We start from the raw sequence: 14,859 nt of genomic DNA, 5'->3' as shown, positions 1-14,859 counted from the left end.
ATCTCCTTTACGCTATGGGTTTGAGCATAACAACACTATTCAAGAAAGAATAGTAGAACGAATTGAAAACAGAGAAGAAGACGAAAAGAGTAAAGATGGATCCAGCAGTGAGAGGAATTGGATCACCCTATGTATTTAAAGAGTGTTAGTATTAGAATTAAACTCAATTCTAGGAATTTCCATAGACATCTCGAATCAGCTAGTTTTTTTTCCTTTGGACATCCACTAAAGCAGGCGTCTACTCGAGTCCTAAACCCTAAACCCTCAAGAAACAATTGATCCATTGGGCAACAGTTTTGAAGTACAGATTGATCCTATACTTTTGACTGGAATTCTCTGAAAAGTTTGATCAAGAAACAGTTGAATGGCAAAATCATTCCCTTTTTCAACATTCATATGTAAGAGTACAAACTAATGTAATTTTTAGTTATTCATAGCACAACAAAATGGAAAATCTAAATAACTACTTGCTGTTAAATCTAAATAACTATTCACTATTAAATCCCAAAATGTAGCATACACTTCACCAATTCAATCCGCTTACTCGCGCAACCAATGCCCAGAGCCACATTTCTGATTTTGTTGAAACGAAATGCTACCAATATCATTCGCTCAAAGTTTCAATGTTATCTACCTGAAAATAAAGAAGTAATTGATGTAAAATCCATCTTAATACCAGCCATATGTCTTCATTTTGTCACCGTATAGAGCCACAAGTCTAATTCCAAATGGTAAAGATTTTTAGTTGGTATGAGTCCACCTCTAGGCTTCTCCACCTGACCAATCTAGACGCCAAACAAACCCAAAGGGCCCAAACTATATGTAGGACGAGGTGTTTTAGGTCTGGGAAGTCTTTCTAAGCAATGACAGAGTAAGGGCCTTGAACATGAAAGCTTTTGTTTCTCACCAGTAACCATCGAGATTTCAAAGGACGAAAAACATTTGTGAATGGTTTCAAAATGATTAGACATACTCAGATCATTGAACTCTCTGCATGAGTTTGTCCACCATAACTCTTTGTTGAACTGCACTCAGAGACTCTGAAGACATCAAGGCATTTGCGACTAGGATGATTGTTGATGGAGAGTCAGCATTCACCTGCAGTTACAATTCACATTATTAGATCTTAGCTGTGGAAATATGGAAGTTTTGTTTTTGGTATAGAGAAGTTGACTCTTGAATTTGATTAGCAATGAAAAGGTTGCCAAAGTGGCCATTTACATATCAGAATGAAAAGAAAACTTAAATTTTGCATAGCTAGGCATGACCCTGTTGTCGACCACGTGCAGTGAGTGATTTCCCTACAGAAGAAACCTATAATATCACCTTTTTGGTTGTCAAGAATATCTGCACTGGTTATATGATTATATCACAAATGTCTTGGTCTGTATTTTACGAGTACGCCCTAGTTATATCACTAATTACCCAGTTGTATCCTATTATAAGTTTAGCCTGGCTATATATAAGATGCCCACGAAGAAATGATAAACAAGGGTTTGAAAGAGTATTACCCAAACCCGGCCATTTAAACCAACTGCAATCTCGAAAGATAGCTTCTTCCCAAGTGCTTCAAGAACCGGACAAGCTGGAGAACTTAGAAGCCTAATGAAAATAGATATGAAATCATTTATAGATCATAATTATGGTTTATAAAGTGAGTGAGTGTTTTAGAGTAAAATAGAGCTCACATCCGTGATAAGCCTGTTGAGGATTCAAACATGTACCCTTCTTTTAGGTGCCCAAATTCTGCCGCTTTCCCGCTAGCTATAAAATGATTAACACGAAAGAAAACATCATGAATATCCGATGGATGTGAAGGAACAGTGTGACTTCTTTTGAGCCATTGTAGTTTAGACCAACTTCTTGAGCAATAATATCTCATAATAAGATAAAAGGGAAGACAAAACATGAAAAGTTGCAATGGGACAAATCAAAATGAACTACCATCAGTACAGGAGAGCTCGGGATTCATGCCAGTATTTGCTTTAACCACACGTGTATAAATCAATGTACCTGTCTGGCAAATAAAGAAGATTATCTTTCTATACACCAAAGACATCAACAATCTTCAACAAAAGAATACCAGCGACAAAAATAATATCAACCTCAAAGGGACAAACAAATCAAGATGTAAAAGGTGCACGTACGAGAAACCTAATATTTTCCAAACTGAGCCTCTCAGTTTATGCAAGGGGAAGATAGCATTAATGCCCATTAGGATAGAACTTAAATGTTGATAGCTGATAGCTATCACGCAATCCTTGTCACTCTTAGCACTCTAACCCCATTATTTGACAACATACGGAAACATGCTAAACTATTAATTTCAGAGGCACATTAAGTTGTATCCCTTCAATAGAGTTACTGTAGGTGCGTTACTAGTACAAAGGTTCACTGGACCCAAAAGATAAATGAAAGTCATATTTGTCGAAACTCAAAAGAGGATCTAGTGGTATAAATTTACGTAATTAAGCAACAAAAAACAAAGATATCATAGATAAATCTAAGTCCGGAAATAGTTTGACATCTCCATGTGTCATTTATGACCTAAACAGCTGTCTGTACCCTTCGCTTTTCCATTTGAAAAATACTGTATACAACATTCAAGATGACACGAGTTACCTCGAACTTCGGAATGTTTCTCCTCGTTCCTCCTTCGAATGAAAGTACAGGAAGATAAGCTAGTACGGGTCCTTTTATGTCCACGAGAAAATTCTGCATATGAAGAATTGTAAGAAAAGGCAACTTGCTATGATCTGGAATCCAGATACTCTAACAGATATTTTAACCTATGCTGCGTAGATGATTAAATCACTAGAGATTTTGGCAGTTTCAGTTTAGTTTGCAAAAGTAGAGTTTTCAAATAAGTGAAAGATAATAGTATAAGTCGGGTTAATTACACAGTAAGATTAGTAACTCAAACAGAACAAAAGAAAGCCACTCATATCCATCTGTGGTTGAGCAAGTAAAAAGAGTTAAAGATGCTTACATCTGCCCTTGAGTCAACCACGATACCAAGAACTGTATCCTCCAAAGAAGGTACATACTGAATAAACAGAGAGAACAATAACATTAGTGTGAAAAAGACAAGAAACAAGAGAAAATTTTGTCCGTGTAGCATAATAGTGTGAAATTTTGGAGCCTTTCCATGTATAATTATTAGTTAACCTATTTCCACAAAAAAAAATATTAAAAGAATAAACGAGACTGGTGGTTTAGACTCATTAAGATATAAAAAGATACCTCCAAAAACAGGTGTAACTTTGATAAGTAGAGAAAAACAACTAATTAAAGAAAAAACTGTGTACCCCTGAAACTACAATAGTCTAAAATGGTGGATTCAAGGGAGCTAGGGACTAGGTAGGCAGATAGTGCTTCTTGGAATAGCTCTGATTATGTAAGAAACTGTAACCAAAAGCTGTCCTTAGCCGTATTGCCCTCTTAAAGGGATAATTGGGAGAATCCCACCTCGAAAAGCCCACCTTGAAAGATGCAGTACACTTTACAGCGAATGGGTAAAGAGGTAAATCAATTGAATGGGAGAGACGGCAAATGCACTTTCAGTTCCAAATCAAACTCTTTACCCAAAGTAGCTTATGCCACAAGACCCGCTATTACTAGGGTACTCAACCAAAAGACTTGCCAAAAAGTATTTTACAGTACCCCGGGGGTGCTTGAACCTTAAAAAAAAAAGGAAAAGAAATCAAGAATAGGAAGGATACTGACCCTCTTTTGTGAGCTTTCAACCCAATACTTGTTTGGCTTTGAGAATCTCAACTTTCCAGACTTCATCACTGTAATAACATCACAGTCCTGCAAAATTAAAGCATTACTTATCAAGCATCCACGATACCGTACATGTTGAAAAAGCTAATAAAACTCTACTCGGCCAAGTTGGATTTCAGATGAGTAATAACCAACCACAATTTTTTAATTACTTCGCTGCTCAGTTTAATTGTTCTCTTACCTGGCGTAATCCATCACCTAATTTAATGGTCTGGTTCGCCATTTTTGATAGATCCAAAACCACATCTCCTGGAACCTAAAGACACATAATATAATATATATATAAGAAACAAAACATCAATAGCGCTAGTGGAGTGGCACACCATAAAAGTTTAGACCGATAAATCTGGTAAGACTTTCAGTACAAGTCAAGTTTATGTCCTCTATCCCTCATTTTAGCTAGCAAATCTGATTCTGTTACAAGATTGTGTTCCTCTAATACCCATGAATGAGAGGACTGTAATAAACTTATTTGGCATCAGTCCTCTCTGAACAACCGATTCTAAAAAAATCATTAGCCTCTTGATTCTTTACCACCCTCCTTGAACAAACCAGATATCAAAATACTATAAGTTCTAAAATCCGACTCAAGACTTCTTCCAACCATTACCCCAAAATATCTTAATTGCTTCAACAACAAAGCCCCCGTTACTGTCTTCAGTGATTACATCAAGCAGCATGAAGGTTATTACGAATTTAAACATTAACTGTTAAACCCTTGTCATCATTTCCCCCCAAACACTTACGAGTTAAATTTCACCTTAAAAGAGGTTCCTTTCTTGCAAAACACATTAGTCTTAGCTCCATAAATACCCATATAGGAAATTTTCTTATAACCTAGCTCTTTTTTGTGAAGTTCCTATACCCTAATTTAACTTCACCCTTCCCTGCAATACCCATTACACAAGTGCTGAAACAAGAAAAGTAGACAAATTCCGAAAAATTCTTGAAACTTTTGATTTCATGTTTTGTAGAGAACCTAAATCATATCCCTATAGGATTATAATTCTACATCCTAGAACATAGATAAATGTATTCGATTCATAAGAGGGAGAGAGAGATTGATCTAGCAAACAAAAATAAGAAAAAATCAAGCAGGTAGTTTATTTGATGATAGTGTAGATTGATCTAGCAAACAAAAATAAGAAAAAAAATTTATGCAAATAGATGTTGAAAAGTGGAGAAAGATTGAAGCTTTATTTATACTCACCACTACCTTGTCAACCAAGGTTGATTGAGAATCAGAGTGTTTCTCGTCCACCATCTCTTTCTTCAATCTTATGATTTCTATCAGTAAACAATATACGTTTGAGCTTTCTCCCTCCGGAAATATACCTCAAAACCCTAGAGAGAAGGTTTTAACTTTCTAACATGGGGGCACCTTAAATTTTCATCGACGCTTTTGCAAATATGCGACGCTTTTTCTAGATATTTTCAGCGACGTTTTCTCCTTGAAACATATCGCTGCATTTTTTGTGAACTAGGTTTCCACCGCGCGGTAGATTCCTCTTGGTTAATGCCGTTGTGGTAGATCACATCTCAGTTTTACTGGTAAAATGATTTCTAGCATTTTCCCAATGTAATTATTCTCACGTTCTCCTGTGTTACGTGTGGTCGACTAACACACAAACGTGCATGCACAGTAGTATTCATTTTCACATTTTTTGGTGTCATGCGTTTATCTGTGACGATGTCATCGCAAAAGAAATACACATTAACAAATCATAATGAAGTTGAAAAAAAAAAAGTTAAATTCAGGAAATGCTATGAACAACCTTCTAAAATGTCTAATTTGATTTTTACGATCTAGATGAATTTATTAACTTTTTGTGGACACCATATTTGTTCAGCTCACTCTTTTCAAACATATAAGTCATAGAGGATTTATTTCTAAATATGTATTTTCAGAAAATCTTATGAAATCCAATCGTCTACTCCAGAATTTAGTTAAATTCGGGATATTGTTGCATTTTTGTGTGTTTTTTTTCTTTGTAAGTGTTTTTAACCACAAAGATTTCACTTTGTTTCGCTGGTTTTATTCTTTGTTTGTTCTCTTTTGTGGATGATGGACATTATTTAGATAACCGACGTTGAATAATTACTTGGTCTAATGTCTCAATTTTGGAGAAATTTTATCTTATTATATGTGGGGAAGTCAATCCCCAAAATTCCTTTCCCAAATATACATAAACTACGAATTTTTTTCTTGTACTATTGAGTTTCTTGTCCCATACCACATACCAAGTAGATCTATCACTTTAGAAAAAATCAAAATTTAAAACCTTGTCTCTCATTCTCTTGTTCACAAATTTCTTTAGTAAATATTTTATTTATTGAGTTTAGAACGGCTAACTCTCTATAAACAAACACAAGTATCATTTTCGTCCCCATTTCGATTCCACATGTAACATGTGAAAGAAGTGGGAGCTTAATTATGTTAAGATTACTTTTCAACATAAAAAAAATATCTTATCGTTATTTAGTTCCTCAAGAAACTTTCCTTTGTCTATTCTCACAATGTTATTTGTAATCTATAGTGTATTCTCAAAAAGATTCTACACGTTTCAACCCGAGACCAGTTATCAATGTAGATATGGGTTCACACTATCTGTTTAAAAAGATAAATAATAACCGATGAAGGATTCATCTTATAAAGTGTATGAAACAACATTAGAGTAAAATCAAATTCGAAGATGAAAACTTTATGAAATTTTCATGGATTATGTAATATTCTTTAACAATCAAAGAGGAATTATATAAATCTTTAAACTCAAATATAAGAGATCTTAAAAGAAATAAAGAAAGCAAAAAAACACAATGGACATTACAAACGAAATCCCCATTTTCTTTTTAGAAAACCCACACCAATAATCTAACATTACATCTTTTTACAAGCTTGAATCTTTACAATCATTTGTTCATAATACTTGTTATACTTTTATGGCACTTTTTGGTATAGTATTAGAGTTGGTATCTAAGAGGTTTTCTAATGATCTAGCTTTTCTATTAGGTACCCGACCAGCTTCTTTCAGCAACTCCCCTAGCCTTCTCTTCTCATCATCGATATCAGAATTCGCCGTCCCAATTTTCTCCTCTCTCATCCCAACAACATATTCTAAAATCTCAATTGCATCATCTAACCTGCAAAAATGAAAAGCTTGGGGTAGTTATTGTTTATTCCTTAAATAACCAAACTTGCAAGACATACTGCATATTTTGGTATGAGTAAAGCGAGAAAATTGACGACGGTATATACCTTCCCACAGCATCGTAAGTAGCCGCAAGATTGCTATATACTCCTAAGGTGTCGGGGTGGTAAGGCCCGTATTCTTGCTCCAAAATATTTCGGGCTTCTTCGAAAAAACCCGCAGCCTCATTTATTACATAACGTTGCACACACGCAAGACCCATTTGATTCAAAGTTATCCAGAGAAAAGCGGATTTCTTTTCTCCACTTGTTTGAAGCTTAGAAATGGCGTTCTTGAAGGAGGTGTATGAGTCGGAATAGTTTCCTACGATATAGTACATGACTCCCATTTGAGCTTCAATTCCTGCTATTGTGCTTTGCTGACCAGGGGAATCAGTATATATTTTGAAAGCCTTTTTGAGCAACTTAAGGGCTTGCTCAGGTTCATTAATAGACTCATAAATGGCAGCCACATCAGTTAGACCACTAGCAATCTCCTCTTGGGGGACTCTGGGAATGGGCCTTCCATAGATCCGTAAGGCATTTTCACAATAAGATTTTGATTCCCGAAACTTCCCCGTTTTGTTATATAAATCAGCTAAACGAACAAAAATTGAAGCAACAGAAGGATGATGTTCTCCTTTTGTTTTTTTCAACGAGGTTAGTGCCTTTTGATAAGCAAATACAGCTTCATCATATTGGGCCAAAGATAAGTAAGTGTCTCCAATGCTACAATCAACAATAGCTACCTCTGTCTCCTGCCCGTTTGCTACCATGGCCATGCTAGCTAAAACGAGATGCTCGAGAGCCATTTCATGATCTCCTTTGGTGCCACAAATAAGGCCCAATAATCTTCGATCAGCCGCCTCTTTTAGAGAATCCTGTGGTCTGTTTTCTTTATGGATATCAAGTGCCATTCGACAAAGTTTCTCGGCATCATCAAATTGAAGTGCTTGTACATGAGCTTCCGCCAGATATCGACAAGTTTCACCAACTCTTGGGTCCATGTCCCCCAAAATTTGTTTTTGCACATCTAGGCCCATTTTGTAACAGCTTATAGAATTATCGAGTTGACCTAACATTGCATAAGTATCACCTAACTGCATATATCCAGAGAATTTAGCGAGGACATGATCTTGCTTTTCTTCCATGACTGGCAACTCGATTGAGCGTTCAAGAATGGGAATTGCCTCATTATACTGGCCTAAGTTGCAATAAATCGCTGCTACAATATGCAAACTCATGACTAATTCTAAACATGGATTCCCATTTGCACGTTTCTCAAATGATTTGACTGATCTTAAAGCAAACTCAAGAGCTTTTTGAGGATTATCCCCGGAAGAAATTACATCTCTTGCTTTCTTAAGCAAGAAAGGTCCAAGATCCCGGTTTTTTAAGCTCTCTTCCGATTGATCATGTACTCCCTGCTGCACCTTCATGACTCCTAGAGCAGAATTTCTCTGTTTCTTCGAAGAAACAACTCCGGCATTTGGTCTTCTTAAGCTGTTATCACTCCGTCTATCCGTAAGAGGTCTACCATGAGAATTTTTGCTCCTAGAACCTGATTTTGTTGATTGTGTGGAGTTTAATGGAAATCGCGGACGACCTTTTGATTGTTGAGGAGAGACGGAATTAGCAGACACAAATCGGGCCTTTTCCGGCTTTTTAACACAAGACCCATTTTCCTTCATAGAAACTATATCACTACCTCGAGAATCCTCGTCGAGCTTGTGGATCTCTTCTAACATAATCTCCACTTCTCTCATCTCTCCTCCAACAAGATGACATAACTCAGAATCAATCCTTGACTCATCACCATCAGATCCAAAACTTACCCTTGATGGTGACTGATCAGAACTCTGCATATCAAACACATTATCATACAACCTATCAATCGATGTGTTGATTCCATCTTCTATGAGAACATCAAGAGCCTCACTATATGGGCTTTGGGAATTAAAAGGACTTTGAAAAATTGAGTTTCCTTCTATGGGTGTGGAATTTCCATTTGATTCATTCATAATCTCATACCCATTACTAACCCCATAATTAATAACTCCAGGCATGTCTATAAATTGGGTATTATACAATAGAAAAAAAACTAAACCCTAATCAAATCAAGTGGAGTAATAGCTGCAAAATAAGTTGCAATAACAGAATCCAAATCAATACTCAGTTAAAGAACAAAATGCTAAAATTGAAGTGAAATGCAACAAAATCTTCCAATATCAAATCATATAACAGAGGGGATAACTGAACTGGGAAGAAAAGGAAAAGAAAAAGTTGGTACCTTTAGAAATCTTCCATTTTAGAGAGAGAGGGGGAGAGGGACTTTTCATCTTTGTAACTTTAAGTTGCAAGAAGAAAATGTAGAGAGAGAAAGAGTTGAAATCGGAGAAGAAGAAAAAACTCTTATTAGAGAAGAGTACTGAGGGTAGAGAGAGACAAAGAGGGTAATTTTTGGCGGGTGACTGAGGGTATAACGGGAATTAAAAATAATACCATATAGGGTTATTTCCTTTTGACTCCCTAGTTTCTGACCAGCTTCTTTTATGTTTTATTTTTTCCATCAGTTACATTTTATAGTAAATATTCGATTTTCTATTCTACCCTTTTTTTTAGTTAAATTCTTCCATGCCCCCTTCTTCTTCATCTGGAATGCGGTCGCTGGTGAACGGAGAAAAGGAGAGGAAGATGATAATACCGACCCTGATTTTTTAGAGGCCCTAGGCGAACGTATCGACGGAGGCCCCTACACTTGAAGTCGAAAAAAATATAAAAGTTGATTTTTTTTTTCTTTTGATTAACTTTAAATGTTATGACTTTGTATCTTAAATTTCCTATTAATTCGGTTGTTTTTAGCAGAAAAAATCATCTACAATATTATACAAGTAATGGGAGTTGAACCCCTGACCTTACGTTTAGGGATAAACTACTCTGCCAACTGTACTAGCGAAACAATTGTGATGTACATGTGTATAACATAATATATATAATAATACTATCTATATATAATGTTACATAAATCGGGAGCCTTTTAAATATGGGGGCCCTAGGCGACCGCATGGGTCGCCTAGTCCCAGGACCAGGGCTAGAAGATGGAAAAGAAGATCTTTGTCTTTAGCTGTGAATTTCACATTTAAGTCCAAAGGAAAGGCACAAATAGATAGAGAGAGAGAGAGGAGTGAAGAAAGATAGTGATGGTGCTGATGTTGGTGGAAGAAGGAAAAAATAATTAACGAAATGGGTAATCTGTCGTTTGCCGTTTACCAACTTTTCGATGAAGATGGATAAGAAAGAGACATTTCTATTTAAGAAACGGTAGAATATGAAATTGCATATCAACCTCCGACATATACGACAAAAAAAATGGAAATAAATTATAAATTTATGAAATCTAATAGATTAAAAAGAGAGTTGATCACAAATTAGGTGTCAAAGAATAAATAACTCTACACTATGTTTCGGTTGGTTTGGGATGGTAAGTAAGGGAAGTTGGAATGTTTGAGCAAAAAAGAAGCAATGAGAAAAGTGGACTTCTCTACCACCGCCACCAACCGTCAGATTTATTCCTTTAGTTCTTTTCCTACCGTTGATTTACACGTGTTTAAGCTGCCACATCTTTGTTAGACGATTAAACCACTCCTTCCATCTCTTGACTTTCCATCATTTTAATTTAGTTATATTAAGAACATACTATGATTTTATAAAAAAGATTAACGAATAAAAGAATATTGTTTTTGAACCATATCACCAAGACAAGTTTCGAAATAAAGGAGTAGAACAATTGCTTTTGCCTTGGTAAACACAAAAACTTTATGATATTTCGTAAATACAATATTCTTTTACCATGTAATATAGTGTATTAATTTTAGAAATCAGTACACAAAAACAGAAAAAATAAACTGAAAAATAAACATATTTGATATAAACCGTATATTTTAGGTCATAACATAGTAGTACAATTTAGTAATGAATGTTAAATGGGGCTTCTAACTTTTCAACGAAAAAAATGGAGCTTCTAAATACATGAAAAGGTCCTAATTATAAATTTAATGATTTTGATGTTAGGTCAAACTAACTAGAAGTGCAATTGAAGTTTTTCTTCTTTTTTGTCACCTTCAATATTGGTAAAACTTATAGATAAGGGAAGCTCTATAAGGTCTCAGTTTATGGTAGGTGTCTCTCTTATTCACATGCTCCAAGAAAATTTGTCTACGAGAACGCCAATAGAAACAAAGAGAGCCCTGGTAGAACTCCCCGTATAAGAAAACAAATAGGAATTTCAACAAAAATAAAATCACGTAATCAGAAAACATTTAATAGCTGATATGACTTTTATATCATTCCTAGGTGATTGTAGTATATCGCTTAAGAGCAAACCCTTAGAAGCTTGGGAAAATCTCATCTCATTTTGAAAATGTTTGTCAAGATGTGTTTGACCTACAAATATGTTTGTCAGTCGTTTATCTTTATAATTTCTTTGAAATTTTATTATAATATTATCTTGAGAATCCAGTAATAATAAGCAAAAAAAAGAGAAGACTAGCTGCGGCTTGGGAGACTAAAAGATCGGTGGAGAATAAAGATATAGTAAATAACCATTCACTTAAGGACATATTTTTTTCTAGTTCAAAATTGACTTGACGAAACATTGTCCTTAATTTTAATCTTCTCTCTCTAGAATCCTATTAAGAACAGTTCTCTCTCATCTCCTCTCTCTCTCTATCTAGAATCAAAATTAAACCCCAAAAACCCCTATTTTGTTGTTTTTTTTTACTTTCAATTCCTGTTAGACCCTTAAATGGAGATAAGTTCTTGAGAAAAAGGAAGTAATGGCTACTGTTAGTAGTTATAGAAACCTTTCTTCAAATGGATCTTTGAAGGTTGATAGATCTCTATCTTTAAATTCGAACTTTAAATCTACGAAAGTCAAATCTAAGCCAAACTGAACTCAAACATCTAATAATGTTCGAAGGAGTAGTCACGGTTCTCTCGAAGGCGCCTCTAGTTCTACAAAAGATGATGTTGGAGGTTAGATTCTTTTTTGGTGATGGAAATGTGGATTTTAGTTAGGGAAGTTTGATTTTGTTAAAGTTTGCGATTTAAGTTATTATGATTTGGTTCAAGCTTGTGGATTTTAGTCAGAGAGAGTTAGAGAGAAGAGGTGACTATGGTGGTCGGAATAGTGGTGGTTTGAATGGTGGTGATGAGAAGTTGTGGTGGAAAAGGTGATAGAGAAGATGAAGACAATGGACAAAGTTTGATCAAGTGAGTTTTTTGACTAAAATTAAATATGCTCCCGAGAACTTACAAAAAGAACATGAATTCTCTAGAAAAAATTTTCCTCGAAGATTATTTTTTATTCCCCAACATGTAGTTGTAGCTGATACTTTTAGTTACGGTTCAATAGGGCGATTAAAGACAAATTAAAGAATAGATTAGGAGCCATTCAAGATGGACACATATATTTAGGAGCCATACCTAAAATTAGTTCTCTCTCTAATATCTCTTGGCGTGAGATAAGATAACTTTCATAGGAAAAAAAGGAAAAAATTCCATTAACTATTTAGAAATCTTTCACTTGCCGGAAATAGAAACTTCACTTACCTTATTGTTTCATTACTGTTTCCCAATTATATTTCTATTCCCTACCCATATTATATTCAGATTGGCCTTTATAAAAACCACCTCCATATATTCTTCAATTTCTATTCATTCTTATTCTGTCTGATTTTCAGTTTGCATGATCTTAACTATAACCCTAGTTAGGGTTTCTATATATTTATCTTAAAACAGAGGAAGTGTGAAAGAAACTAGGGTTTTGGGTTTGAGATTAATACTAGTTGTAAATATGCCTGATTTGGTGAGAGAAAGATTATATCTAGGTGGCATTAATGATGTTGTTGAAATTCTTCAAGATGAGAAAACAGAATTCAAATTTATCATCTCTCTACTTAGTTCTGCTTCAATATCTATCTTCAAGCATTATTCATCTCCTTTAATCCCACGTCAACCTCTCAAATCAAAAAAAAGAAAAAAGAAAGAAGAAATCCCACATCAAGAAATCAAGAAAGTCTTTAAGGATGAAGAAGAAGAAAAGGGTAAGCTTTTATATTTGAAAGAATTTGCTGGGAAAGATTTGAAATTAGTGAGAATGGCTATTCCTATTGAAGATCTTGAGAATGAGAATTTATTAGATCGTTTAGAATTTTGCTTAGATTTTATTGAAGAAAGTATAAAAGAAGGTTCTATTTTGGTTCATTGCTTTGCTGGTGTTTCTAGAAGTGCTTCTATTATTTTAGCATATCTAATGAGAACCGAACAATTATCTCGAGACGATGCGCTTGAGTCTTTGAGGCAGAGCCGTAACATTGTTCGCCCTAATAAAGGTTTCTTGAATCAATTAAAGATGTTTGAAGAAATGGGTTACAAAATTGATCGTGGAAGCTCCATATACAAGCGATTTCACTTGAAAATATTAAGTGATATATACAAAAGAGGTGAGCGAATAGACATTTCAAGATTCAGCGTTGATCCAGGGGTTTGTCCAACAACATTGACATCTTTAGTATCAAACTGTCTCGAATATCGATGCCTAAAGTGCAAGAGAATTGTTGCCAGAGAGGATAATATAATTGGACATACACCAGGAGAGAATGAAACATTCTCAAACAGGATAAAGACCAAAAGTATCAAATCAGTGAACAAGTCTTATGATCAAGAATGCTCTTCAATTTTTGTTGAGCCTCTTCAATGGATGACCATGGTGTCAGAAGGTGGAATGGAAGGGAAGCTATCATGTGTTGGTTGTGAAGCTGAGCTAGGTCATTTTAACTGGTTAGGTATCCAGTGCAATTGTGGTAGTTTGATAGTTCCAGCATTTCAGCTCCAAAAATCTCGAGTCGTTTTAGCATCTTTTAGTATGGATGAAAGAAAATCACAGAAAAAGAAGTGATTCTTTTGTTTTTGTGTGGCAATGCTCAAAAAGAATAATATTTTAATATTCACTTTGTTTTTTTTTTTGTGTAAATCGATCAAATTCGGTTTTGATATCTCTACAATAACTACTACTCACGATTAACTATAAATTACATATACATAATCCTGTGTATTTTAATTTTCACTTTACTGTTTGTTCTTTTCATTCTGAGAAGATTCTCCTTAAGAATTTTGATTTCAAACTAAAAGCAAAATCAAATTACACCTTCTATACGTATAAATTGTAAGCTTTTTCCGACTTTATTAATACTAGCTACCCGTGGAAAAGAACATAACCGAAATTGAGAAAAGATGAAATAATTGTCCAAATATTTCAAGAAAAAACACTCAGGGAAAGAGAGAATGAAATACAAAAATAAAGAAAAGAATTGACAGCTGTGGGATTTGAACCCACGCCCTTTCGGACCAGAGCCTAAATCTGGCGCCTTAGACCACTCGGCCAAACTGTCTTGGTTGATGTTAGTACTTTAATATTTAATATATTGAACTAATCTCGCGACCCGCTACAGATCCTCCAGTTTTCCCAACAACTAGCTCCTCAGTTTATTATGTGATAGACTGTTAGTTACGATACTTCCTTCAGTATGTTTATTTTCATTGAACCCGCTATATCTGACTCGTGTCGATGATTTATTTTGAGTTGATTTTTGATTCGTTTGACTAAGACATTGCAGATAATGAGAGAAAAACGAAAAACGAAACGTTGTTTCTCTTTGCATGTGACATTTCACAATCCAAGGCCTATCACATGTGAACCCTAACCTACCTCTTGTACATATTAATCAAAATTGGGAACGTCAAACTCAAAATCAGATGGTGAGATTGGAGCTGAATTTTTTAGACTGAAAATTTTAGGTGGAAAAGTTATTTTTTTTCGACCTAAG

The 14,859-nt window shown here is 35.0% G+C and overlaps 3 protein-coding genes and 1 non-coding gene across 5 annotated transcripts; 1 reads left to right on the top strand and 3 right to left on the bottom strand.

Annotated features, from left to right (window-relative positions):
- Positions 1-360: 360 nt before the first annotated feature.
- LOC147532601 (uncharacterized) lies at positions 361-5,580 on the bottom strand. The gene is made up of 10 exons (XM_086647805.1): positions 4,997-5,580; positions 3,968-4,042; positions 3,727-3,813; positions 2,990-3,046; positions 2,623-2,715; positions 1,945-2,017; positions 1,689-1,764; positions 1,512-1,602; positions 974-1,098; positions 361-634 (listed from the first exon to the last, which is right to left on the bottom strand). Exons 1-9 carry the CDS (start codon positions 5,048-5,050, stop codon positions 979-981), a joined length of 726 nt encoding a protein of 241 aa, XP_086503931.1. The 5' UTR covers positions 5,051-5,580; the 3' UTR covers positions 361-634; positions 974-978.
- A 907-nt stretch (positions 5,581-6,487) lies between these two features.
- Positions 6,488-9,438, bottom strand: LOC147532600 (protein KINESIN LIGHT CHAIN-RELATED 3-like). 2 transcript variants are annotated; one of them, XM_086647801.1, is made up of 3 exons: positions 9,264-9,438; positions 7,043-9,106; positions 6,488-6,927 (listed from the first exon to the last, which is right to left on the bottom strand). In XM_086647801.1, exons 2-3 carry the CDS (start codon positions 9,037-9,039, stop codon positions 6,717-6,719), a joined length of 2,208 nt encoding a protein of 735 aa, XP_086503927.1. In that variant the 5' UTR covers positions 9,040-9,106; positions 9,264-9,438; the 3' UTR covers positions 6,488-6,716. The 2 variants fall into 2 exon arrangements, with proteins under 2 accessions (XP_086503927.1, XP_086503928.1); XM_086647802.1 differs by having other exon boundaries at positions 7,043-8,832; positions 9,264-9,415.
- Positions 9,439-12,065: 2,627 nt separating this feature from the next.
- On the top strand, positions 12,066-13,994 carry LOC147532599 (uncharacterized). The gene has a single exon (XM_086648722.1). It carries the CDS (start codon positions 12,828-12,830, stop codon positions 13,929-13,931), a length of 1,104 nt encoding a protein of 367 aa, XP_086504848.1. The 5' UTR covers positions 12,066-12,827; the 3' UTR covers positions 13,932-13,994.
- Positions 13,995-14,344: 350 nt separating this feature from the next.
- On the bottom strand, positions 14,345-14,424 carry TRNAL-UAG (transfer RNA leucine (anticodon UAG)). Its single transcript has one exon. It is a non-coding gene; the product is annotated as a tRNA-Leu (tRNA).
- Between the last annotated feature and the right edge of the window lie 435 nt (positions 14,425-14,859).

Source organism: Eschscholzia californica, unplaced genomic scaffold (assembly GCF_041429995.1).
Source record: "Eschscholzia californica isolate CP2 unplaced genomic scaffold, dmEscCali1.0.p SCAF_6, whole genome shotgun sequence".
Classification (NCBI taxonomy): Eukaryota; Viridiplantae; Streptophyta; class Magnoliopsida; order Ranunculales; family Papaveraceae; genus Eschscholzia; species Eschscholzia californica.
The sequence above is the reverse complement of the archived record's forward strand: the minus strand, read 5'-3'. Positions and strand labels throughout refer to the sequence as shown.